General features: G+C 48.1%; 1 protein-coding gene across 3 annotated transcripts in view; it reads left to right on the top strand.

Moving 5' to 3' along the window:
• The window catches only part of SH3PXD2A (SH3 and PX domains 2A), a 271290-nt gene that overhangs the window by 82632 nt on the left and 161244 nt on the right, over nucleotides 1–27414 (top strand). For all 3 annotated transcript variants that reach the window (XM_014959796.1, XM_014959806.1, XM_014959787.1), the window contains exon 3: nucleotides 48–123. In XM_014959796.1, the coding sequence (XP_014815282.1) occupies nucleotides 48–123 (76 nt within the window). The remainder of the gene's footprint in view (nucleotides 1–47; nucleotides 124–27414) is intronic.

Here is a 27414-nt window from a genome sequence, read left to right as displayed (position 1 = left end):
CAGTCCATGTTTTCTCCCCTAAGATGTTTGTTCTGTTTCCTTTGCAGATGCAGCTTCTGGACAAGTTCCCTATTGAAGGAGGCCAGAAAGACCCCAAGCAAAGAATCATCCCTTTTCTACCAGGTAATGCTGTTGGGGGAGAGCCCTGAGATGGGTGAGAGCATTTGGGGACTGCAGTTCCCAAACTACCGTCTCTAGTACTTTTTGTGGCCACTCTTAAATATGCCTTTTCCCTGGGAGCTCCTACATGCAGCCTCGTGATACCAGACCCCCTCCTAAAATAACTGGCATGGCGTTTAGGGCTCCCCAGAGGATCTTGCATCAGCTGCTCAGGTCCAGGTTGGCGGGTTCCCTGCCCCACAAAGGGATTCAATGGTTTCTGGGGGGCTGTGCCTGTGGGGTGCAACCAGACAGCCTGGGCTTGGGCTGCCCACTGGAGAGCAGTGACACCGCTGTTCTGGTTGCCGTGGCTCTGCAGACACTGTTCCTGCACAATAAGGAATGAATAATTCGAGTTGCCACTGGGATATAAAGGAAACTGAACGAAGGTTAAAGCAAACAGGGATTTCTGCAACGCTGGCCAAAAAGATAAGTAAATATCTCTTTGGCCTGAGCCACTGTTCCCTCTGACAGCTCTCGGAGAGGGCCTGGACGTGATGAATGTCCTCTCCTCGGGGTAACGGCGCGCGTTTCCACACAGCTTCTTCCAGCAGCGGCTGCAGGGATGGCACGGGGGCTGTGAGCCAGACCGCAGTGTGCTCTTGGAAACGGGGGCTGAGGCCAGCTTCCTATTGTCTGACTGCACGATCCTGGCTCTTGGTTTAAAGTTTGGCTCACCCGCGCTGCCTGCCAGAATAAATGGAGTATTTTCAGCTTGTTAAAAGGTCCGTTCTGTCTTTAACTATAAAAAGGTGATCCTAGCTCTTCCCCCGAGGTCTGTAAAGAGAGGCTGGGGTGGGAGGGCTCGGTCCTCTCCAGGAGCGTGCTGCGGTCCCCAACAACGTTTACAGGCAGAGCAGCTGCTCCAGATGTGTGGTGAGCACACATCTGGAGCTCCAGAGCTAGCAGGGAGGCTGGGGCTTGGAAACCAGCAGTGCAAATACGTGACACAAGCACGGGGACTGCAGCGGGGCAGCACGGCAGCCCCAGGACCTCAGGGTTTGCTCTGTGCTGCATCCGGAGCCTCTGCAGTCAGGGGGAGGTGGTGTGGCCCTCCATTTCCAACCAGGGATGAGGAGAGCATTGGGATTGGAGCATCTCCCTTATGAAGAAAGGCTGAGAGAGCTGGGACTCTTTAGTCTGGAGAAGAGAAGGCTGAGGGGAGATCTTAGCAATGCCCATAAGTACCTGAATAGTGGTTTGAAGGAGGAATGAGTCAGACTCTTTTCAGCGGTTGCCAGTGAGAGGACGAGGGTTAACGGGCATAAGCTGGAACATGGGAAGTTCCACTCAAATATGAGAAAAAACTACTTCACAGTGAGGGTGACAGAGCCCTGGAACAGGCTGCCCAGGGAGGTTGTGGAGTCCCCTTCTTTGGAGATTTCCAAGACCCACCTGGATGCAGTCCTGAGTGATGTGCTCTAGCTCTAGGCAATCCTGCTTCAGCAGGGGAGTTGGACTAGATGATCTCTATGGTCCCTTCCAACTCTAAAAATTCAGTGAAATTCAGTGAGAGGAGTCCCAGCATGGGCTTTCTTTCCAGCTGTGCCACCAACAAACTTATAGACAAGTCACTTCATGAAACCTCTGTATGATGAGGATGGATACTGCTGCTCTGTCTTTCTTTCTGGAAAGCATTTTGAGGTCCTTGACAAGCACTGTACAGGAGCGCAAATGGCTTTGGGTGAGGATCTCTGGCTGCAGGTAACAGTTGTTCCTCCTGTATTGACCCTCAGTGGCCTGTTTCTTTTACTTTGTCCTAGAAGAATGTTGGCTGAAGGCAGATGGCTGATGCTCAGCCTGTGTGCAGTTCTTAGGGATGGGTGTCCCAATACACGGGTGGGTGATGTTTGCGGAGGATGAGATATATCCCATATGCCCATTACAACACTCCCTACCCTTCCCACACTCCAAGAACATGAGTGAGATGGTACTGCTGCGTGTTGTGAAGTGGAAGGAAGAGTTATATCTGGAAAACATTTGGGTTGACTTAGTGTCCCAAAGAGAGAACCTGCCAGAATAGAATAGACCTCAGCTGTATTTAATTTAAAATTTCTGTGATAGACGTTCTACTTTTGATATCGAATCTCTGCCTCTTTCTTGTTGAACTGCTGAAAAGCCCCTGTTGCTTTACCCGGGAACAAGGTGACTCAGCTGAATGTCAAACAATGTCAAACTCTGTTAAATAAACTAGCTGCCGTAATTAGAATACGCATGGCATTTCTGCAGCCGGAGCTGTGGATTACTGAAACGAATACCTAGCTATAAACTGTCTTAATTAGAAAGCAGCAGGGCAGATGTTTGTACTTAAATCCTACTTTTATGAAGATGTTATGATCTTGCTTGCTTATCATGGGCCTGATTCAGCCAAGCTGGAGTGACTGTGTGGGCTGGGGTTTGCCCGTGCCACTGGCAGACCTGTGGGACTTCCCCCCATCAGGTCTGGGTTAGAGAGTCAACGCGTGCCAGCCTGTGGCTCCTGCTTATTATCTGAAGGCATGATCTGAGCCTGGGAATGGAGGAGCCACCTTCGCAGGTGGCTTTGCCATGGCAGAGGATGTGTATGGGACTGGTTGGCAGGTCACCCGTGGCATGGTGGAGTGGCAGCAGCAGCCCCTGCTCTGTAGGCAGAAGTAGAGGGTGGTGGTACCCAAATCTCCTGCCGCAGTGAAGGGCTGGATGGGAAGAACTGAGGGATGGCCACAGCAAGTTGGGCCAAAGAGCCACCCTGGCCTATTGGTGGGTGGCCTGTTGTGGGTCCCGAAGGAGGAGTGTCATCTCTCCCTTCCTACGCCCTGACTGTTTAGCTGTTTAGTCACAGCAGGGTTTGGGGGATCCAGAACTCTGGAAGCATTTCTGGCCTGGAGAGGGAGAAGGGAAGATGTCTAAACCAAGAGAGGAATGGCCTCTGGGACACCCTCCTAGTCAATCTGTGATCATCTGGATGGCAGACGGGGCATGCAGAGGGTCTCCTTGGGTGAAAGTAAGTTCCCCCATCTCCTTCCCAGAAGGAAAGGGCTAGCGCCTGCTCTGCTGTCAGCCCAGTAGGATCAGGAGCATCGGTTGGCTACGAGTCTGGAGCAAGAGGCTGGACACCCCAGGTGCTGTTGTTTGGGCACCGTCATGTATCAGCTTACCCTGCACAAAGCAGAGACGGTGATGCACGATCCTGATTTATGAGGAAAGCAAAAAGTGTCCCACTGCCCTGTTCAGCTCCCAGTTGTACATTCCTCTGCCTCCCACTGTCTGCACAGACTGCAGATTCCCTGGGGGCTAGAAAGTCTTGGGCTGCAGGTTTCATCCCCACCGGGGTGCAGATGGCTGCTGCTTTGCTGACCTCTTAGGTGTTGGCTGTGATTTTTGCTTTAGGCACAGATGATAGCCCCCTTTGTGCTCACCGATGCTGGTTTGGGGTGGTTATATGGTTGCAAATTACTGGGCAAGGTGCCTCCCTGCTGGGGCAATCAAGTTTTAGTCTTTGACTGTGCTGGAAGCCCTTTACCTGCAAAAAACAAGGAAAGTGTAAGGAGTTCAGAGCCTTGCAAGGAAGGACCACACTGGGTTCAACAGCAGGGAAGTGCAGTTTTTCTTTCTTCTGGACGACTTTATCTTATTTTATCAATTTCTTTCTTTGTATATATCTTTCCCCCGCTTTCCTCTTACATGAGCAAAGACTCTGCAGCTTTCAGTGCCCTGAAGAGGAGGAAGGAAGTGATAGGCAGTGGCAGGTAGTCCTGTAAAAGATCTCCTGTGGATTACTTTGTAGTTCTGGTTTACTTTTTGAGAGTCACTCCCCTGCCTTTTTCTGTGAGGTTTGGCTTTTTTTACCATACCAAGAGGGCAAAACTTATCTTTTTCCTCCCCTTTCCCCATTTTGTCTTTTTCCCTTGAGTTTTTCCTTTCGTCTCTCTGATTTCCCTTGCTACTGTTGGAAAAGTCTGCCATGGGGGAGGTAAGGCAAAAGAAAACCACATAAGAAAACCTGTTTGTGGGATGGCCAGAGAGCGTTGTTTTAGTTGGCGGTATGACATTTTTGTTTGAGAAGATAAAGGGAGATTGTGGAAGAGTGGGAATAAAGTTTTCTGCAAAACCCCTTTCTAGACCAAATACGGTTGTGACTGTAAGAAAACACGGATGAAAAAGGCTGTTTGGCTGTACCAGTGGGGCTGTTGGTTGAGCCTGTTTGCGGTGCACTGATTGCTCCAGCACTTCCACCACTCGCTATCTAAAGAGCAATCTTTGGAGTGTGAACTCGGAGCTTTGCTACTTTTATATCTGCATTAGTAGAGAGAAGAGGTTATGGATCTGGGCTCCCTTATTTCAGGGGCCTTGAGGTAATTAATAAAGGAACTTTAGCTGGAAGGAGAAGAACGGTCTGTTGTGCTTCTGGAGAACACAGTGGCGAATACAAATGACAGAGATGGGGCGATGCAACCCTGGGATTAACAGTTTTGCAGTGGTTGACCCAAGACTCCAGGGCTTGCATTGTTTTTCGTTTCTCTTGGCACTAAGTGGAAGAGCCATCTGGAGACAAAGCTGGAGTTGGAGGGATGTCAGCTCCTTTTGCTCCACTGTGTCTTCCAAAGCACGGCCTTGGGGAAAACGCGCTGCACAGCATGAAATCATCCCATCACGCTGGCTACTGGGCTGCAGATCCCTGCCGTGGAGAGAGGCTTGGGCTTTCCATGGCACGGAGGGCTGGGCACTGGTGATGGCAGCCCCTTGAACTTTCTGCCCAGGTTCCAGCTTGGTCCCTCCCTGGACTTCAAACCGGTTTTGAGCCCTGCTGAAAAAACTGGAGATTTTTTGCATAGGCCCTGCTGGAAGGGGAAGATCCTTGCAGAGTGTCTGCTCTTCAGCTTCCATGCTGCCTGGAGAGGGAGACATCCTACTTTATGTGCCTGGTTTTCCTTGCCCTTGGAAAGCTGGGTGCTACCCCAGGGGACCAGGGGGTCGGTGCAGGCTGCCCTACCCTGGCTCCGGTCCCTGTCTCCAGCACTTGGGGGCCTCTGCTAGAGAGAAACTGTCTTTGTTCCTTTCTTTCCCACTTGGAATTTTCCTCCTCCCTTGATTTGACTGAGGAGAGGGGTAACCAGCCTTTTCAGGGTGCGTGCTGCCGGTGGAGCTTGGTGGCTGCGTCCTGGGGCACTGGGGAGGGATGGTGGGATGGAGGATGAGATGTCTGGCCCTGCCATGCCCTGATGGACCTGCTTTCCCCCTGAAAAGATAAACTCCTGGGCACCGTGCACCATCTCAAAGGGGTCTCTGGGGCTTTCTCCTTCCTGGGGGGAGGTCTGGGACTCCTCGAGGAGCAGTGGGAGCACGCAGCGTGCCAGCTGAGGCACTTTGAGCAAATTTTTATTTATTTTATTGAGCAAATACAGGAAGATCCCTGCAGGTAGTGCAGGTTTGGCCCCATTTTGGCCGCAAGCTGCGGTGTGTGGCTCGTGCCAGCGACGGCGGGTGGGGAGCCCGGGTGAGCTGCTCGGAGCTGGGAGGGCTTCACCTGCCTAATTAATCTCTGGGCAAGGCTCCCAGTTCCCCAGAGAAGCCCCAGCCTCTCCTCCTTCCCTGGCCAGGGGTTTGCTGGGGGCTGTTCCCCCAGCAAAATGGGAGCCGGGGGGGGGTGTGTGTGCGAGCCCCGGCCAAGCCCGGTGCCATGAGTGAGTCAGGAGGGTGCGGGAGGCCATCCCATCCCATCCCATTCCACCCCATCCCATCCCAGCACCGCCCAGATACCTGGGGCTGCCGAGGGGTGCTGGCAGGCGGGGAGCGGCGGCGGAAGCCTCCCCATTTTGCACAATGCAGGAGAACGGGGAATAACCTCTTCGCCAGCGCCGGCCGGGACCTTCCTCGCCTCCGTTTCTGCAGCGGGGAAGGAGATCTCCTGCCCATGAACTGCATCCCAGGTGGATATGTCTGCTTTTCAGGCTCGGTTTGGTGTGTTGGGTTGGTTTTGTTTGGGTTTCCCCCCCCGCCTCTGCCCTTTCCAGTGCTGTCTTTGGGGAAGAGGAAGCTGAGGAGAAAGGCTCCAGCAGGTTTGTGACAGCGGGATTTTGTCCCTGGTGATGAGAGCAGCTCTTTTCCTTCTCAGTTGTGTATATTCCAGCTTTCCTCCTTTTCTTTTGTTCCGGGCTGGAGGAGAACCAGCATTTTGTTCGGAGATCTTGGGTGGTTCTTCTTGTGCTGAAGCAGAGATGAGGGGCTCATCCTAACAACCAGCACAGCGGTGGCCTTCAGATCCAGCGGTTCCTGTCCCACCCCCTGTAAATGGAGACCAGGATCAGAAAAATTAGGCTGTGGCCACGTGCAATTTTGTCAAATGTGCCGCATTTCAGCGGCGTTTTCGACATTTATTCTGCCCCCCTCGGGAGACAGAGAGCACGGGGGCTGTGAGGAACGTGCTGGCCAAGGAGGACCCTTAGAATTCTCAGAGATATTCTTACCGTAGCTGTTATCTCGTTTGGAGAGGTGGTTGCTGGGCATTTAAAAGGAAATTCATTCCCTGTCCTAATTCTTAGCTGGATTTTATGGGCAAAAATATATTTCATTTCAGACTTGTTTTCCATTTTTTATTATCCTCTCCTGCAGTGCTCTCAGCCAGGGCAACAAGGGGTTTGTAAGTGATTTTAACTTTTCTTTGGAGTCATTTTGAATTCCTGACCTACACGGAAATGAACAGTGTTGCAGCAGTTCGGAACCACTCAAAAAGTAGCTTAAAGGTTAAAAAAAAAGAAGATCAGATAAAATTATCTTTGCACAGTCATATCATGACATTTTAAGATTAAAATATGACTTAAGTTATCCTAAATGGTGTTGCTCTAATATGCAGGGGTAGCCTTGCAGGCATGATAGGCACACATACACACAGAGAGTAGAGTCTCAGATGTCTAGTTTGCTGAGCCTTACCTGTGCAACACAAATAACCCAGATATTCAGGAAAGCACAGCAGAAAATGAGGCAGCAAACTTTCTCAGATGGAGGAAGAGGGGCTCTGCCCCCCGTCCCCTGCCACCCACCTGCAGTAAATCAGCATCTCAGTCCTTCGTCCCCACCTTAGAGGAGCTGCTGGGGGTGGGGAGGTGACCCATGGCCCTGTGGCATGGCACTGAGCAGCTCTGGAGAGCTTTTTGGGGACCGCTCCATAACGCAATATAATTTCCTTTTAATATACATATTTTCAGTTTTCCTGCCTGTTGTTTGAAAGGGGAGAGTGACTCCAGGTTTAAAATGAATTTTTATATTTGATCCAGGGCAGTGTCTTAGCAAGACAGCTAACAGGTCCTTGGCTTGTTTCCACTCCAGCTTATTTAGGACTTGGGTGATGCCGAGCTTCTGGCGAGCTGCTCTTCAGGAGCTCCTATTGTTTGAGAAAGCAGTTTCCATTGTTTCTGTCTATTTTCTGCCTTGCTAGGAGAGGTATTGCGGAAAATCCATCTCCTGTCTCTCACAAGAGGAGAATGGATTTCCTGTCGGCTCCGGGCTTGAAGGGAAAGCGAGGGCTGCCGGGAGGAAGCGGCAGGAGGATTGATGATTTTGAGGGGGGCAGGCAGGCGTATTATTTTCTTCAGGCTCCACGGAGATATTTTTAGGGTTTAAGTATTTTCTGGTTGAAAGACGAAGGCGTGAGGTCATAGGATGCCCTCAGGCTGCTTCCTATTGAAGAAGCCGGGGAAAAGGCAGCCGCCGAGGAAGGGGCCGTGACGAGCCCCACGTTAACGAAGCGCAGGGGGGGCTTTTGGCTTTGCACGCTGAGCCTGTTTCACGGGCATCATCAGGCCTTCTGGAGGTCTTTGGGCATTAATGGAGCATGAGCCAAAGGCCTGATTTCATTACAAAAAAAAGAAGAAAAAGGGGGAATGAATAATGATGATGGCGTCTGCCCAAGTACCTGGTCCTTTTCCCTCTCTTTTCAGTCTCTTCTGAGTCCCATCTCAGTGTACAAATCCAACATCTACCAGCCGGCGGCTGAAAAAGGAAAAACCTACAGAATATTTTTCTGGGGCTTATACCTGCTCCTCCCCCACAGGTTAAGAGCTGGTATTTTTCTCAACCAGAAACCACCTCTGGGCAGAAATCAGCATATGCAGAACACGATGTGCCTCTCATTAGGCCATTTGAGTCTCTCCTGATGAGAGTTTTGTAATGATCAAGCCACAGTTTCAAGGGAAAGCAGAGAATGGAAAGGGGTTTTGATTTGGGTTTGCTGGAAGCCAGAGCTAATAGGGTTTATTTATTTATTTTTTTTCAGTGCTGGATGCTAGACTGAAATGGCCGGGGCAGATTTTCAGTGCAGTATGGTTGCTTGGACTCCGTGGGGAAATACACAGACCTTTTTACTCAGAAATTAGTTGGATTTTGATTCTTGTTTTTAAAGGCAATAAATAAACACGATTATAGACTTGAAAAGCAGTTCGAGCAGCATTGGGCTCGTCGTTTCCTCAGGCAGCCATTCCAGATGAGTGTGCCCTCTACTACTATAATTACTTTTTAAAAATAACCCTGCAAGTCTGTAATCTGAAGTGGGTGGTATGTAGCAAGTCTGAGAGCATTCTGCATTCAACCCACAGGCTGGGGAGAGGGTGGCTTTATATAAGGGTTTGCTTGTCTTCATCCCTGGGTTGAAATCTACTTTTTCCCACAATCCATCAACAAATGGCCCATATAATGAAAGTGCTTTTTAACACAGGAGTCAAGCTTGCCAGGGACTCGGATGGCTTCGCAGCCCCACAGGCTCTAGATATTCCCTCTGGATGTTGCTTCTCTGCCTGATCTTGTCTTCTGTTGTATTCAGATTTAAGCTGCCTGAGCATTAGGGGAGAGCAGAGCCCAGCTGAGATTCACAGCTAAGTAAAAGTCTAGACCTCTCTTTGAATCTGTTTTCAGCTCACTTTGCCTTTTGGCTGGGCCAGCTGATTTATTTATATACTCACATGCTTAAAATAGGTTGTGATTATTTTTTTTCCTGTGGGTTAGAAACAATGAACCTGGGAATTTGCTGCTTGGTTGCGTGATTTCTCCTACCTTATTTTCTCTATCTATTAAGCTCTTTGGGTGCTGATGTTCTTAAGTGGGGTGTGTTTGCAGACCTCCCTACTCCACAATGCAGCTATTTTCAGGCTCTCGTGAACATGTTTGTCCTCGCTCATAAGGGGATCTTTATACTTGGGAGCAGAGTGAGGGGATACTGCGGGCAGGGATTTGCCAAATCGAATCCATTTCCACTATAATGAAATAACCCAGGGCAGTGTCTGCCCCCCTGTGATTTTTATTTTTTTTTTTTTAGAGTTGTAGTCCTGCTTAATGGGAAAGCTGAGGTGGAGAGAGGGAAATAAAAATGGGAATTAAAAAGAGGAAACCAATGGTAGGTAGAGGAGGAAAAGAAAGTAAGTCCTAGAAGTGGGAAATTCAATCCTCTTGAGCTTCTCCCATTCAGAGAGGTGCTAATACAGGCCCCAGGCTTGTACTCAGGATGGAGGTAATTAACGTTTGCTCTCAAATTTCCTTGTGTCTGAAGTTAAGCACTTTCACCATGTCATTTTCTATCAGGGTTTTGCCACCTCTAAGTGAAGAGCAGAAAATTACATTCCTTCTGCCTTTACATCCTAAGTATCAGCAAGTTCAGACTTGCAGGTTCCTTCTTGTATTCAGGGCTCTGAACGGCACGGGGCTGACCCGGAATAAGCAAAACATTTCCAGTCTGGTTTGGCCTTTGCTGGGGTTTTACTGGGGGTGTTGGGGCTGGTGTGCAGACTTCACCTCTTCACTGAGTGCTCTGTTAGATGCGATTCCCACCATATTCTTCCAACTCTTTTTTGCAGCTCTTCCCACCAAACACAGGGTAGCTTGGTACCCTCTCAGGCAAGCGGTAAAACATTTGGATTGGAGAACAGGGTAAAGGCATTTGTGTCTATTCCCACCAGGCCGTGTCGTCACCACTGGTCTATTTTAAATCATTGGATGCGGAGAGCAGAAGGGAAAATATTCCTGTCTTAATCCTGGCTCCTACAAAACAGAGCAAACGCAGAATTGTGTGTTTAGCAGATTTCCTCTTGGGAAGAGAAGTCTCCTATAGATAATAATCCCTTTAGCAACATCTCCAGCGAACGAGGCTTTGTCCGAAGAACAAAGAAAAAGTCACAAGCTTGAAATATGCCTGAATTTCCTGAGTGGGCTCGCCGCTGCGTGCAGGCAGGAAGCTGTGTGAGTCTGGTTTGGATGTTTGCTCTGAAGTGGCATAAACAGAGTGTTGGGTCTCCCGGGATCCTGGTCTGACCCGTGGACCAGGGGATAGGGGTTCCTCTAAGCTGCAGCTATGAGAAGGACAACCAGAGTCATGCAGCTCCGTGCCTGTGTCCCTGACTGTCCCGTCTCCCCTCTGGCCAAATCCATCCTCTGAAGGTCCCAGGTGGATGCAGGACCCAGCAGCAGGGATGAGTAGTGTAGCTACAGTAGACTCAGCACACGCGGGTGTTAAGCTGCCAGCCAGCAGGGAACTCATTTCCTGCACAATTATGAAAACAGCTGATCTGTGACATTTTAAGAAGGGGGAGAATATACAGGGCAGGGGAAGGAAGGCCCCAGCTACGTAAATATTTACTTTTGCACTATGTCCCGGCCACCCCCTTCTCCCAGGGGCTGGGAGAAGAAGGGGTTGCTTGCTGCTGGCTCTGGTACGTGGTGACAGGGAACGGGAGAGCCACCAGTGGGTTGCCCAACAGCTGGAAGGAGCATGCTGTGTGCCAGGCAAAAGCTGCTGTGCTAGAGTGTGATACTGCCCTGCTTGACCCTGCTCTGCCCTGCAGCATCTCAGAGCCCAGGATGTGCTGCTGGACCACAAAAAGCTTGGTTGAACTACCTGCCTGGGTCTCTCTTCCCACTGAAGAGGTCTTGCTCTAACAAAGCCAAGCTGGTGAGGTACCCCTGCTAGTGAGGTATATCCCTGCTCCTTGGGAAGGGGTTTAGGGAAATGAATCATAGAATGGTTAGAGTTGGAAAGGACCTTAAAGACCATCCAGTTCCAACCCCCCTGCCCTGGGCAGGGACACCTCCCACCAGACCAGGTTGCTCCAAGCCCCATCCAGCCTGGCCTTGAACACCTCCAGGGATGGGGCAGCTACAGCTTCTCTGGGCAACCTCTTCCAGGCTCTCACCACCTTCACAGGAAAGAGTTTCTTTCTAGTATCTAATCTAAATCTCCCCTCTTCCAATTTAAAACCATTACCCTTTGTCCTATGGCTCTACTCCCTGATCAAGAGTCCCTCCCCATCTCTCCTGTAGCCCCTTCAGGTACTGGAAGGCCGTTATAAGGTCTCCCCAGAGCCTTCTCTTCTCTAGGCTGAACACCCCCAGCTCTCTCAGCCTGTCTTCACAGCAGAGGTGCTCCAGCCCTCTCATCATCTCTGTGGTCCTCCTCTGGACCCTTTCCAACAGGCACAAAGCTTTCAGGGTAATGCTGCTGCAGGCAGATGAGGTGTCCGGGATCTAGGGACTGCAGCATCTCCTGTGGTGCCACCACCACGTCACATGAGGAGTCACTTGCTAGACATGATTGAAAAAGACTCACAGACACAGGTAAAAAAAAGACCCTCAAGAGACGGGGAGGAGATTTTCTTTTTGATCATGGCATTGTTCAACCTGATAGAATCCCGGTTTTCAATTTCTTTCCCTCACCCTAGACAAAAACCTTAGTTTTTCCAGCCCTGTCAAAGCGATGGTGAATCGATGCTCTCTGGTCTATAAATGCTGCTCAGTTGTCCTTTCCTTGGCCCTGCTCGGCCGGGGTGGCTGGTGCAGCTCCACGCAGACGCTGTGTACATTTGACATGGTATCTGACCACTGGGGCAGCTCCGAAGTCCCTCCCGTGTAGAAGGGGTTGCTTGCTGCTGGCTCTGGTACGTGGTGACAGGGAACGGGAGAGCCACCAGTGGGTTGCCCAACAGCTGGAAGGAGCATGCTGTGTGCCAGGCAAAAGCTGCTGTGCTAGAGTGTGATACTGCCCTGCTTGACCCTGCTCTGCCCTGCAGCATCTCAGAGCCCAGGATGTGCTGCTGGACCACAAAAAGCTTGGTTGAACTACCTGCCTGGGTCTCTCTTCCCACTGAAGAGGTCTTGCTCTAACAAAGCCAAGCTGGTGAGGTACCCCTGCTAGTGAGGTATATCCCTGCTCCTTGGGAAGGGGTTTAGGGAAATGAATCATAGAATGGTTAGAGTTGGAAAGGACCTTAAAGACCATCCAGTTCCAACCCCCCTGCCCTGGGCAGGGACACCTCCCACCAGACCAGGTTGCTCCAAGCCCCATCCAGCCTGGCCTTGAACACCTCCAGGGATGGGGCAGCTACAGCTTCTCTGGGCAACCTCTTCCAGGCTCTCACCACCTTCACAGGAAAGAGTTTCTTTCTAGTATCTAATCTAAATCTCCCCTCTTCCAATTTAAAACCATTACCCTTTGTCCTATGGCTCTACTCCCTGATCAAGAGTCCCTCCCCATCTCTCCTGTAGCCCCTTCAGGTACTGGAAGGCCGTTATAAGGTCTCCCCAGAGCCTTCTCTTCTCTAGGCTGAACACCCCCAGCTCTCTCAGCCTGTCTTCACAGCAGAGGTGCTCCAGCCCTCTCATCATCTCTGTGGTCCTCCTCTGGACCCTTTCCAACAGGCACAAAGCTTTCAGGGTAATGCTGCTGCAGGCAGATGAGGTGTCCGGGATCTAGGGACTGCAGCATCTCCTGTGGTGCCACCACCACGTCACATGAGGAGTCACTTGCTAGACATGATTGAAAAAGACTCACAGACACAGGTAAAAAAAAGACCCTCAAGAGACGGGGAGGAGATTTTCTTTTTGATCATGGCATTGTTCAACCTGATAGAATCCCGGTTTTCAATTTCTTTCCCTCACCCTAGACAAAAACCTTAGTTTTTCCAGCCCTGTCAAAGCGATGGTGAATCGATGCTCTCTGGTCTATAAATGCTGCTCAGTTGTCCTTTCCTTGGCCCTGCTCGGCCGGGGTGGCTGGTGCAGCTCCACGCAGACGCTGTGTACATTTGACATGGTATCTGACCACTGGGGCAGCTCCGAAGTCCCTCCCGTGTGTACTCAGCGGGTGGAGGGAAGGCTGAGGCGTGCTTTGCCTGAGGTCCAATTAGTCTGTGTTTGTAGCCAGGATTGCACCATCTAAGCCATGTTTCTGCAGTACGGCACTCCACGATGGTTGTGTCAACATGGGGTAACCTGTATGTAAGGAGATTCAGTGAGTCCCAGTAACAGTGACATTGATCCACTGGTGGGTCTCAGTGTATTCTGCTCTGCTGGTGGCATCTATGAAACCAGAAGAGGTGGAATAGGTGGGATTCAGAGATTTGTTTCATGCGAGTGGCTGATGTGGTAACAGAGGTACCTCCAGCCTGTTCCCCTCCACCCCTTTCATCAGGGAAAGTTCACTCCCCGGGACACGCACCATCACTCGGTGAATAAACACAAGGGATTTGTGTTGTGGGTTAATTCTGCTGCTGGAAATCAAACCCCGTCTGTGCTCAGATGACATCTTTTTTTCTTGGAAAGGGACCAAGGTTAAGAAGACAAGGAAGGCAGGTTAGTTAAAATATGTCAAAGTCTCTTGGGTATAAGTAAAGACTATAAATAAAAGCCTTTTAACTTGGAAAAGAACTTTAGAGTGATATGATCAGGTTCAATTTAGTCCAAATATTGCTTTATGCCATTAAGCTGTTATCAAGTTTTGGTTCAACTGCAATAGTTTTATGGCTTCAGCGCAGTGGGAACAGTTGCAGCCTTTATGCAAGTAAAGCATTTCCCCTGAACTGTTTGCAGGGAAGACTGCTGTATTGTGCAGGAACCTGGGACTAAAACTGCCTGGAAACAAATAGCTGGGGAGGTGACCTTCTCCAGCTCTTTTCTTTCTCCATTCCAGGGTAACTACACAAGCTAAGGATTTATATTGTGAACAAGGAGGGGATTTAAGTGAGGTTTAGTTTTTCATTCTCGTTAATGAATCCTCAAACTTAGTAATAAAAGCTGAACATTTTTACTTATTTCCTCTTAAGCTGCAAGCGTGTCTGATTCAGCAGCGTCTTGAGATGATTTGTCAGGATGAGAAAATAAGTCACATCCCTCTTCCTCTTAGGATTAATAGGGAACTACAGTAATCCTGTACCCATAATATTATTTCAGTTGGGTTTGCATAATAACCTGGAAATGGTTATACTCGATGCAATGCTTTGTAATGATGATGTTTCATCCTTTGAAGTTAGGTTAATTCATGTCACACTGTCAGACATGTCACACAAATAATAAAACACATACACACACGCTCCAGTTTTCCTTAACTAGCCCTCATTTTCTGATCCAAGTTTTACTATGGCCGATCAGAAGTGAGTGGATTTTAATGTGGCTTCAGCAAATATCCAGCACCATCACAGCCAGAAAAGTCCTGTCTCACGTTTGGTGTGTTTACATGTCAGTCTGGCTGTGGGTTTAGCAAAATCCTGATGTTTCGAAGGAGTCTTGCTGTGTGCCTGCCTGTGCTCGTAAGCTCTGCCGAGCGTGAGTAATTCCACCAAAATCGCTGTAGCTGACCCTCTCCATGAGCCAAGGTTTTCCACATGCATCTGGACCCTTATTCCTGGCTTACATTAGAGAAAGTGAGAGAAATCAGGCCCCCCGTAATTACTTACAAGCTGTGAGCTAGGCACATATATAAATATTTTCAGGGTCACAACTTAGCTCTTTATTTTTAATATACTTTGTTATTAGTAATCGTTTTTGAAGAGATTGAAAATCCCACCCATAAGTTTCTGTAGCGTTGAGTCTACTCAGCCCTGACCTCTGCTCCCGGTGGTATCGTTGGATTTACTGTTGACTTCAGCAGGAGCAGTCACAGTGCTTTTGAAAACCCTTTCCCTGTGTTTTTCTGTATAAAGCCCATCACTGTAGCTGCCAGATTATGTGACACTAGGGTTTAAAACGACTTAAGAATGAAATCAAACTGATAAGAAGGCTAAGATGTAATAAAGCCGAGCGAAGTAAATTTGCTTTCTTTCTAAGACAAAGCGACTTTCACAAGGTTTTAATTTTCTCTGGCCCAAGTGGAAAAACAATGGAGTTTGGTTCATTCTGGGCGTGTGTCGATACTGCTCCTGTGAAGCCCCAGAGATGATGTTCTGCACCCACCCACCACCACATGTGGGCTTACCCTGGGTGCGTGGGAGCAGTTGAGGAGGGCTGGAGGGGGCTTGGTTCCAGTTTCTTTCTGTCCCCCAAACATAGGGTGAAATCTTGGGTGTCATCAGTTAAACCCACGTTTAGTCATTAATTCTGCCCAAGGCCCTAGTTTTCCCCACTGTCAGAGGTGCTTTACAAACGGGGAACAGAAGATGTGGGGACTCCGGTGGGATATAGATTGGCCAGATCTACCCCCAGACTCTCTGCATTTCTTTCCTTGGGGGAAAAAGAGAGACAAACTGGAATTGTCATATCTCCCTGTGGCGTTAAAAGGATAAATCCATCAAACATTGTGTAGTGCTCAAATACTGCAGCACTAAAATCCTTCTGTAATTACCTGTGCCCAGCTGATGCCTTCATGGCCAGGCTTAAAGCCTCCATGCTCACATCTGTTTGCAGGAGCCCTCTGGAGCAGGGTGGTCTCTGGCTGTAATAAATGATAAATACTTTGCTCTTATGGATTAGATTATTCCTCACCAAGTTGTTCTCTGTTCCACTGGAGGTCAGCTATACTCATCATCTGTTAGGATTTTCTCCGTTTTCTCCCCCCGGGCCCCTTTTTTTTTCTTTTTTTTTTTTGTTTTTGCAATTAAACCAGATCCTTTGTTCTGCCGTGTCAGCAGATAGGAGTATTCCTCCAGGCAGCTGTGAAGACAAAAACGTGTGAGCAAGGGTGTTGCCTCTCTCTGTGGCTTTCTGCTCCTCTTCTCCCACCGCCAGCTCCCCACGCACGATGCTCGCTCCGAGGTGGTTGTGTCCTCCCCATACCATCCATTCCCTGGTCCACCTCCCCTTGAAAAGAGAGGCCAGATGTTATAATCCACTGGTAAGCCCTAAAACTGGCAGGATTTTTGTGTTTGTTTCCCTCCTCCTGTTTTATTTTCATAAGCCTATAGATTGACTTTATTTCTCTTAAAGGTTTCTAGGCTGGGAGACTGCTATTCATCCGCTTTTAATTAAAGCAATATAGGGAATTAGGCCTTTCACAGGGGTGGTTCTGGTGATGGCTATGAATGTTTTTGTTAGTTTTCCTCCCTTCTGAGCAAATGCTTGGAAGTGTGAGTTGGAGCTTAAGCTTTTTTAATTACCGGGGAGTGAAATTACTACGTTATGGTGGAGTGATTTCTTTGCAAAGATAAAAAACTGTTTCTTGGCTGCTGCCCTGTGCAGCGGCGTTAACTCGGAGGGGATGGCTCATCGCTGCCTCCTCCGAGGACTGGAAGGTGGGGGGTGCAAGGAGAGAATATGTATTTTGGCATCAAATGGCTGAGGTTTTTGCTGTTTGCAGTACGGCGTGAAGGAGGGGAGGCGGCGGGAGCCCGGTCCCTCCTCCTGGCAGTGCCCGGCTGCCTCCCACAAGAGTCTGGTTTAGATTAGGCTGCCCCAGGCACAGTTCCTCTTGATGTTGGTACCACACTGAAGGAGCGTGGGTGTAGGGCTGAGAGCATCGGGGAGAGCAAAGTACTGCTCTTTCCAGGCAATTCACAGTCTCTCACTCCCATTTTGCCCTCCTTCAGAGCAGTGCTTTCGGGCTCATAAAACACAGCCTCACGCAAACAGAGGCAGGGTGTAGGAACCTCCCATTGGCATATGGGGGTCACAAACTGGGCTTTCTCTGGATCTTGAGGAAGGCAGCAAAAGTCTCCTTCCCAAGAAGGGGCTTATTTTGGGGTGAGCAAGCGAAGGAGCTCAAGAGCAGGTCCCAGGCTGACCTGGGGAAGCAGCTGGCTTTTCCGCCTGGAGTGTGCGAATTATTTCAGGATAGTTTTACAGCGTGAAAGGCTCCAGCAGGAAATTTTCAGAAGAGCCCAAGTGTCATCTGACCCCAGCTCCTGTTTTCTGAAGTGTCAGTGTGTTCCTGGTGTGTGTTTGTGTGCGTGTGTGTGTTTGGAAATGTGACTTATGTTTCAAATTGGTTAGCTATTTTAGTACAATGGAAGGAAAGCTATTACCCTAAGAGTCAAGAGCATCAGTATGTTTGTAGGAAAACCTGTATTTACCCACAGGTCCCTAGGGAGAGAGGATAATCCTCATCAGTCTCATTAACTACTGTCTCTTGCTTCTGTCCTTCTTGCACGTTGCTTGTTTCCGGAACAAGGACGCAGCTTCTCTTGGCTTCCTCAGCCCCGTGAGCCACACGTAGGTCCTTGGGGTGCTTCAGAGTAGCCATCACGGGTGTTTGTGTCCCTTTCTGAAGACTTTTGGGTCCATCTCAATGCCAGCACATGATGAAGGCACTGTCGTCCCGATGCTCCTCTCTTTTCTTCTCTCATCTATAGCCCGAAACGGTTTGCTGTTCCCCAGAGCCTCACTGATGCTGCGTATGTTTCTAATCTTGTGGCACAGCCGGGCTGGGTTCTCACTGGCAGCAATGAGACGTCGGCTCTGATGTCTCTCAGTTTGGTTCTGATCCGTGCTAGTCCCAGGGCCAGACTCCGCTCTCATCGATGGCTTTTTCATTTGGAAACATCACTCCCCTTTCTGCAGCGTTTCCCTATCGCAATGCCTAGAAAAGGCCAAGAAAGAATTTTTCTTTTCACCATTTGCGGTGCCTGGGGCTCTTCGGGGGCTCTGGGTTTCTTCTGTGGTATCACTAATGCAGGTTTCCTGGGGGTTATAAGATGATCTAAAGCAACCTGACTTGTTGAGCTGACTCAGAAGTGACCCTCCTGAATCACTCCCAGGCAGCTGAGCTGTCTGAAGACTTGACTGCAGGGGATTGATCTGCTTGTCATTAAAGCCAAAATGTTCTGTGTGCCTTCAAAAATATCAGAAATAAGTTAGATTCTTTGTTTTGTGAATATTTTCCAAAAGGTCATTTCAGTGCCCTCTTTTTTTCAAGTAATAGTTATTTCATTAAACTCCAGAGCAATATCTGAAATGCACCTGTCTTGCCCTCTTGGCACATGAACAAAAATTAATAAAATGTGAGCTAAAATAAACAAAGTAGAAACCAGTATCATCCAAAAAAAGAAAAAAACAACCACCTGTTGAACTACAAAAGAAACACCTGTGAAAAAGACTCCTCTGGTACTTTTTCTGGGTAAAGAACATGAAAAAGAAGGTACCTGAGACAAGATTTTTGTATTGACTCAGAGTGATTTAAGGATCTGCTTGGGATTCAGGTGGCTCTTCTTTCAGAGAAGGGAAAATAAGAAGGCTGGAAGGTGCCTACTTATGAAATTCCCCGGATGTGTGTGTAAGCTCAGGCTTGACACAGCATCAGTGAGTGAATGGAAAAAGTCCTTTTAATTCCTCTGCACTGGAAAAGGTCTTTAACAAGTGAGCAGGCTCATTGCGCATAGTCCTTTGCCCCCTGTTGGTCTTCTCCTCCCTGTGTCCCTTCTGCATCATGTCAGGTTCACCTTGGAGAGCAAAGTCATTGGAGCTGGTCATTACTTGATTCTTTGAGTGTGTGCTAAGGTAGAATTACTGGAACTGGGGGCTTAGATGTAGACCAAGTGAAAGGGGGAAACACGGTGGTGAATCAGACCTAAACTTTTCTTTGTGTCCTAAATATACTGAATGTGCATCCTCCTTACTTGTAGTGCATTGGGGAGGTGATTTTGGATTTGGACTGTGTGAGGAGGTGAGGAGTCTCCATCTTTGGAGGTCTCTAACTACAGGTTAAACAGACTTCTTCAGTAATCCCGTAGGTAGAGTTGATTGTGTCAGGAATCATGGTAATGGATTTGCTGGTCTCTTGGCTCCCTTCTAGTGCTGTATTCCTGTGATTTGGTTATTCAGAGCCACATTGTGAAAAGATTGTGATGAAGATTAATTCAGAATATGTAGCAATTGGACATGAAGGGTCAGTAGTTTGTGGTTGTAAGATCTTGGCCTCAAAAAGAAGAGTTTTAGTATACCCGACAGTAGAAACTTCTCAAGATCTGATGTTTTCCTAAACTACTCCAGGTTTTTAATCCAAACCCTATGATTTCTGGACAACACCCCTCTGATTTGTAAGTGGCACCAGACTAATTCTTGTCACCACAGCACCAGTCCCTCAGTTGAATGTGCTCTTTGAAGTGTATGTGTATGAATATTGCATTCAGAAGTTCTCGTGTCACAGAGCAATCATTGTAGCAGTTACAAGAAATACTTTTTATTTCCTCCTCCTCCTCTTCTCTGTCTGTCAGGAAAAGGATTGATCTTTCAAATCCATTCACAACAACTTATTTTTACGTAGCACAGCAGGTAATACTCCCTTGTGCATCTTACAAGGGAGGGCAGTGGAAGGCTCTGCTGCGTAGTGTGGGCTGTTGGGTGCCTGACAAACGTCCGTGCTGAGCTCCACTGGTCCCCACTCCTGTCTCTCCCCGTCCCTTCCTACATGGAACCTTACCAGTGGTTGAATCTTACCCAACATTGCTGTGGCAAGAGCAGCATTGCCAAGCTGCTGAACAGGCAGCCTTTAATGCTGCCTATTTCTTGCAGTCGGGTAGTTTTGAGGAATGACCTGGATTTTGTTTTGCAGAGGTGCCCAGTGTTAATTCAGGTGCTCGGCACCTCTCTGCTATGTATTAATTTATTCAAAAGCCACAGTGGAACCGAGCATTTTGATTGTGAAGGAATTAATCTCGAGGACTGTCTTGTGTTTGTACAGTGTCTGGGACAGTGGATTTCTGCTCTGGGAATAAATATTTTGGAAATTATCTTCAGGTTCCTTGCAGAAGGACCGCTCCTGTCCAACCATCTCCCCCTGCCCTCACGTGGCTTGTTGGGAAGTGACATTTCCACCGTGCTGATCCTGAGAAGTGACCCACTCTTAGCCTGTCCAGGGAAAAAGTGAGGGCTCGTTTTACTCAAATCAGCACGGAAATAGATTACACGGGGTGAAGCTGAATTCCATCCAAACATAAATAGAGTAGCATGCCCCAGAATATCTTTTCAGTCTAAATCTTGCTCAGCAGTTGAAAGTCCCAAGTACCAATAAAGTCACTGACTAATGAACATTACTCAGTTCCTTTGGGTGCTTGGCTTGGGGCACTCATAGTTTCCAGTCATACGATTACTCCTTTTTACTTTAAGCCATCCTGTTTACCTTTAGTCTTTCAGCCTTAAAGAAACATTGAGTAACTTTATGTTCTGCTTCTTAATGGCAAAGTCAAGGGATCCCAGAGATGCAGACCTTTTTAGTTTCCTTTCCTGCTACCTGGAAACGCCTTCTTTATCTCTAGTGCCAGCTGAAGTGTTAGTTTTCTGGTTTATTTTCCTAACCCTTTCTGAGTCTCTCTTTCTTGCTCCTTTTCCATTGGAACTAAGAACAAAATTGGGATTTTCCAAGCGGAAGTGCATCTCTGAGATACACAGTGGAGATGAATCGGCGCCAGGACATGTGCTCTGCACCCTAAGTGTTTGATGAGGAGAAAGAAAGGGATTAAAATCTGAACCTGAACTGAAATTTGGCAAATTAACTCAGTAAAAACCTTAGGGAAGGCCAGCCCTGGTTTCTGGACAGTTCATTTTTGAGTGCCCGTGGAGATATAAGGAACAGTTTGGCTCCAGATGAGTCATTAGTCTGGCACATGGGGAACCTTCAATTCCTTGTAGTCTCTTGCAGGAGTAAACGTCTGCGTTGTACACCTGAATGAGACCAGTGAGTCCTTGAGCTGTCATTGATACCTTGTCCTGTGTCATTCAGAACTGCAGTATGGCCCCAGTGTTTAGCATCCAGTCATGTCTCCAGGGACCTCATGCCCGGTGGTGCCTCTTTGGGTGGGCAGTGGCTCTGTTGAGAGGTCTTGCGCTCCTGTACCAAGTGGAGCTGCTGGTGGTGTGATTTCAGATATGCCTTAGCTAAATTCACTCCTCTTGTACAACTGAGACACAGGTACACATCAGAGGGAGGACCATGAATGTTTTAGGTAGTTGTGCGACCAAGGAACTTGTTTCACACCTTCAAATCAGAACGTGGGTCTGTGAAACGGTGGCTTGAGCTGCGTCACCGAGTACAGTTCTGAGGAAAGCCAGATCAGCTGTGTCATCCTGGCCTGGCTCCAGGTGGTCTGTGCAGGTCCACTGATGGGGAGAAACGTGTTGCCTGCACCTAAATCTGGCCTGGGCATTTATTTTTCACAGAAGTAACACCAAAGTATGCTTGGACTATACAGAAGCTGCAATTGAAATTTACTGGGAGGGGGTTTCTGCAATAATTATCTACAATCCAGTTTTGTGGCTGTGGCATGCTGGTATATTTGACTTATTTCATTGTGAGCAGTGCATAAAAGTATCACCTGTCAGTGAAATATCTCCATCTTTGGAATCTAACACAGTGAATTTTGGACGGCAACACTACACCTCAGATAATGAGTAGGGATAAAGAAGAAGCCCACGTCCAATTGACCATGGCAAATCCAATTCAAACTGCAAAGGGATATTTTTCCTCCCATTAGGCAGAATGTGATTAATTTCCCATGTGGAAAATTGTTCAAGACAATTGTTCAAGACGTGCTCGTAAATTATGGCATAAGAGATCCGATTACTACAAGCTCCATCAAAACCTACTGTGCCTCCCAAAATAGCAATAAGAAGATAATTATATTAACAGCCTTTCTTGTTACTTGATGTATGACTGACACAGGCTGTAAGCTTATTTTCTGCCAGATTGGAGCCTTCGTTTAAGGATGGATGCTTTGGCATTTGTGGACGTTAACAATAATCCTTGTCTTCTGACATTTGAAATTAAAAATGTTACAGGAAAGTTTTTAAAATAAGGGATTGAAAGCCAATAGGTGCAAATGAGCCCACGGTTTAAAACGATGCATCCTTCTGGGGATGAAGACTTAAAAACTTCATATCCAAAAAGAAAGAAGCATGGTTGAACCAGCAAGGATTCTTGAAGGATCTACGATCTGTGCTGTTCAACCCAGGATCTGCAGTAGAGGGTGTTAGTGAAATAACTAACTCAGCTGATCATGAAATTGCTTAGGATATTAAAGTTGGAGCTCATTGCAAAAAGTTGAAGGAGAAGCTAATGATATTGATGATAAAAAGGTGGTTCAGTGTTGGTAAGTACAAAGCAGTGCTATGGGGGGGTGGGGGGGAAAGGATCATTGCAATGATTGCAATTGAGGAAGGAGATTTCAGTAGTTCTGAGGATGTTTCCACAAAAAGTACAGCTCAACAGTTAGCAGCAGTCAGAAAGCCAAAGGTGGTGCTAGAAAGAATTAGGCAAAGAATGGGAAACAAAACCCAGAGCTTCAGCTGCGGAAATCCACCATTTCCCCACATCATGAATACTGTGTGCAGGTCTGGTCGTTGCCTCTCAAAAAGGGTGTATAATAAACTAAGGTGCTGAGAAGGATGACAGGTGATTACAGAGTTGAATTGGCTTCTGTGTGAGGGGAGTAAATAGACTAAAAGTCTTCAGTCTGGAACAGATGTGGTGGGTGGGATAGATGAGAAGTTTGTGAAATCAAAAAGAATTTGAGAGAGCAAGGAGGACATGATTATTTTTATTTCTCAGAATGCAAAAACCAAGTGCAGTGAAATTTGGAAAGCAAACCTGAAGTGAACAAAAGGAAGTATGTAATCACATGCTGTGTGATTAAATTATGAAAAGATTTTCTAGAGGACTCTATAGGGACCACAGTATCTGTGGGTTCAAAAATGTACAAGAACAATTTCTGTAGGATGGAGCCAGCACTGGTTGTTAAGTATTACTTTCCAGTTCAGAAAAAAATCTAGGCACTGATGTGCAGGAATGGGCAGTGTGTATCAGGAGAAGGATCCCATTACATGTCCTGTTCTTGAATTTCTTGCCTGTCTTTTACTGGCCACTCTTGTAGACAGGGAGCTGGACTACAGAGAGTTTCGGCCCAACCAAATGCAACACGCTTATATCGCTGCAACAAAGTGAACTAAATCTTCTGTCCCTTTTTAGTGTGTTATAACTACCAGGGAAGCTTGAATTCTTGGATTGTAGCAGCTAAACGCATAGGTGGTGATCCTCCATCTAGGAGTGGAGGAGATGGCATCTGTTCATTCTTGATCTTCTACTTGGAGACCACATGTCTGCAGGCTGGACCACCTCAGAGGGGTTATCTGAGGTACCCAATAGTGGGACTTTATACCTCTGGCCAGCCCTGCGTAGCGCTGCACACCAGGACACAAAGGCAAACAGCATTTGGGGAGCTGCCATTCCTGTGTGGTGGCACAGGGAGAGAAAGACCAGTTTGTTTGGTGGTGTGGATTTTGTTAGCAGTCAGTCCCGTTTGGCCGCTCGGTGTCTCCGTGGCTTCAAAAGCAATTAATCAGGGCCCGAAAGGGTAATTATCAGCTTACATTCCTAATTCAGATTTCTGTGCCTATTCATGTCACTGTTTTTTCTTTAATTTAGCAATAAAGTTGGGGTTATTTTCATGTTTTTATGCTGCTGGCCCAGCAATCCTTATTAAAAATAAAAAATAACAAAACATTAGTTTCCAGTCCACCTTTTTTCCTTCTCCCTGGGAAATGAAAAGGCCACATTAACTGTGAAAGGGAAACGAAAGCATGAGTAGTCCTAGGGTCCTGCTGTCACCTTGGCTGAAGGCACTTTTCCTTTCAAGGGGCGAGTAATTGCTTAGAACATTAATCCCTGAAAGAGGCTTTTATTCTCCACTGGGCAAAGCTGTTGACATCTGACAGTGCTGTTTCCTCCTTTGATCGGACATAGGCACTTTGCTGAACCCAGGAGAAGGTGGCCCTGGAAAGCTGGGGATGCTCGGCACCCTCCATCCTGAGCTCTAGGACAGAAGCTCTGTTCTCCTGGGTGCTCTCGCACCCTTAGCGCTGCGTTTACTTGCACGTGGAGGAACTGAGAGGAGTTTTTCAGGGAGATTGTCCTCAGCTATCTTCTGGCATCAGCAGGCACTGCTGGCGCCAAGTCGCACGTGAGCGTGGTTTGGATTAGGTGGCCTGAGCTGGACATGCCTGAAGTGCTCACACATGGAGGAGCCGGGTGTGAAGGAGGCTGGTTATCTGATAAGTAATTATAAGACCATTTCCCTATTCCTGTGCATCAGCTGAGCCATGGTAACTGCTGGTGGGAGTGCTCTTCAGTCGTGCAGCCGAGGTGGAGCGATGTGAGTGAGCTTTGCTGTCCCTGGGAGGCCAAGTGACTGGGCGCTGGCTCGTGTTGGTGAAGGCTCCATGCGCCCACGTGGACCACTATGTCCACTGCCTACCAAAGTCATGGCTTAGCTGTGCATCCCTCAGCTGGGCAGGGGCAATAAGGGTCAAGACTTCATGGTCAAGACCTCAAGAGGAGGTGCTGCTGGATGGCCTGGCCACAGACCTGACCCAAAGGCTGTTTGGTTGGCGTTGTGGCCACATCACAGGTCCCAGATGGCTTGTTGTGCCACAGGCTCAGGGGAGGCAGGGGAAGGGGTGCAGGTCTGGCTTCAGAGTCAGCACAGGGGGGTGCAAACATGATTGCACCAGTCAGACCCCCAACACGTGCTGATGATCAAAGTGCTCATCTCGCTTCTCCTGCATCACACAGGAATCAGCCATCCCTTCCTTGAAACGCATGAAAGCTCATCAGCCTTTGAAATCAACATTAGCTTTATCAGGGACCAGAGCAGGCGGGGAGGAAATCCCTACCAGAGATTTTCTTAATGACACAGAAAGGTTAAGATAAACTAAAAAGACGCATCTGGAACCAAAGAATGATGCCCTGTGGTTTGAGATGATCTCTTGGTCTGCAGATGAGCTTTCTGGCTCGGAGGCTGGCCAGCTTAGGTCTGGTTGTTGTTCAGTGGCTTCTGTGCCTCTCATCGTCTACTGAAAATTCAGCTTAAAACTAGTCACAGGCTTTGCTTCGAGGACTCCAGGAGAGCACTTCCCTTTGGAAAGAGAGAACAGTGCTCTGTTTTGCAAAGCACAGGGGATTTGGTTTGTGAATACTGCTCTCTGAAAGCCTGGCTGGTGAGTTCCAGCCTCTGACAAGCACAGACACCTAGTTATGTTTGCTGCCACGTTGTTTGTTTGTTTAATTTCTGTGTTAATTGGTGCCTTCCAAATACCACAACTGCTGTGAGGAGCACTGTCCCTGCCAATCTGACTGCTGAATTTCACCTCCTGTAACGTGGGACATGTGTACCTGGCAGCTGATTTAATCGAGGCCCTTCCACAGGAGAGAATTTTGCCTCATTTGTGGCAGAAATCGAGGATTTGGGTTTGATTAGATTAAATGTTTGAACAGAAAGATTTTCTGGCCCCAGGTGCCAAGGTGGACATGTTTTCATTCTGCATGCGATCAGCTGAGGGATCCAGGGACTGGCTTTATTGCTGTCATTAGTGTGTGCTCGTTTTGTGACCTTGTAAAGCCACCTTTGCATCCCTACCCCTCAATTTCTACCTGCGATCTTCCTGTAAGAGTATTTGCCTTAGCACCGCCCTATAGCATGACCTACCTCCCAGTAATAATAACTTTGATCTACGTGGCGTGAGCGTAAATATTATTTTATTCACAGCTCCGGTTCTCAACCAGCTTGAGGGTGGAGGCTCCCAAGCCGTGTTATTGCCAGTCCCGCCAAAGGATGTGGCCAGGACCTTACTGAGCTTTTCCAGTGTAGTTTGGCAAGGGTGTGGTGCAACTCCATCTCCATCCAGTGACCTTGCTGCAAGGTCTTTGACCCCGGTGGATGCAGATCAAAGGTTCCCTGTCGGCGATGCTGGCGCTGGCCCAGTGTGTGTGAGGTGGTGTCTCGGGCTTGGTGTCCCACTAGCACGTGCATTAATGACAAGAGATCTCATAAGAGCTTATGAGACTTTGCAAATGTTTTAATGGGCTCGATTCGTTAAGGATCCTGCTTTAAAAGATTGAAGGGGAACCATATGGTCGTTCGTGAGGGTCCGTACCACTGAGTGTCAGTAGAAAGACTCCTATTGACTTCAACAGACCCCAGGGGGCAAGGAAGTACTTGATGTGTTTTTGAAAGAGCAGAGGAAGAGTTTCCTTAATGTAGCTACAGAGGCATGGTCTTGCCCTTCAAGGAGAGTATTTTTCATGATTAAGGTGACACAAAGGCACTGGAAAGGCTCTTGCCTTTTCCTGCTCTAGGGTGAGGAGCTGGAGTAGCTCGGGTGATACAAGCATGTTCACCAGCAGATACGTGATACAAACAGGGGCTGCTGGTTCCCAAACTCGTTGGACCAATGTACAGTGATCCACATCATTCCTGCACTGGCCAGGGAGTGAAAGTTACTCTTGAATGTAGACTGTCTGTTGACCAGTAGTGATTTAGAGATCACAGGTTAGGAGCCACTAACTAGCTAGGTGAAAGCAGGACACTGGCGTCAGCTGGTACAGGAGGAAAACCAAGCATTTCAGCAATGAGAGGTAGGGTTTGATGTTTGGTGTAGGATCTAGATAGTTTGATTGCTATTTAAGGCCTGACATTTCCTCGTGGTGGATGACTTGGTCCTAGAAATTTGGAAATGAATCCCTTTGGAGGATGTTAAAAAAACCACAGGGTGCAGTGGGTGTATAAGCGTGCAGATCCTTATCTTAGGGGAGAAGTAGGTGTAGGCAAGTGTGATGCTTTGGATCTGCATAGACTTTCCTGTTTTTCTGTGCCTTTTGCTCCCAGTGTAGCAAAGGCTGTATGCAAAGAGGGGGACACTCCTGCATCCTCTGTGTGAGGAAGCCGTGCTGTTTCCTAGGGCAGTGTTTCTCGGATGTTTTGAAAACGTGACCCTCTTGTGGCTCCTCGTCTCTGTGGGACTCGGAATTATCATCAGGGCAGTTCCCCCGGGTGAGGGTGTGCCAGTTGCTGGTGTTGCTGGCTACAGGTATAAATACCATTCCCCCTCGGACAAACTGACTGCTTTCTGCAATTAAAAGCAGTGGGCTAATGGAGCGCTGGCAACCAGTCATTACAAATGAGTTCACTTTCCACCTTGGGGAAGCTGAGCTGTGTGGTTCGAGGCGGCACCAATTTCACTGCAGAAATTGAAGACTTGACTCACTGAATCAACGCTCCCAACATTTTACAACTGCTCACAGACTGGGAAGTTCAGTTTTAAGGGATG

This window comes from Calidris pugnax, unplaced genomic scaffold (genome assembly GCF_001431845.1).
Source record: "Calidris pugnax isolate Ruff unplaced genomic scaffold, ASM143184v1 scaffold4, whole genome shotgun sequence".
In the NCBI taxonomy this organism is placed as follows: domain Eukaryota; kingdom Metazoa; phylum Chordata; class Aves; order Charadriiformes; family Scolopacidae; genus Calidris; species Calidris pugnax.
Note: the sequence above shows the minus strand (reverse complement) of the source record. Positions and strands in the feature narration are given on the sequence as shown.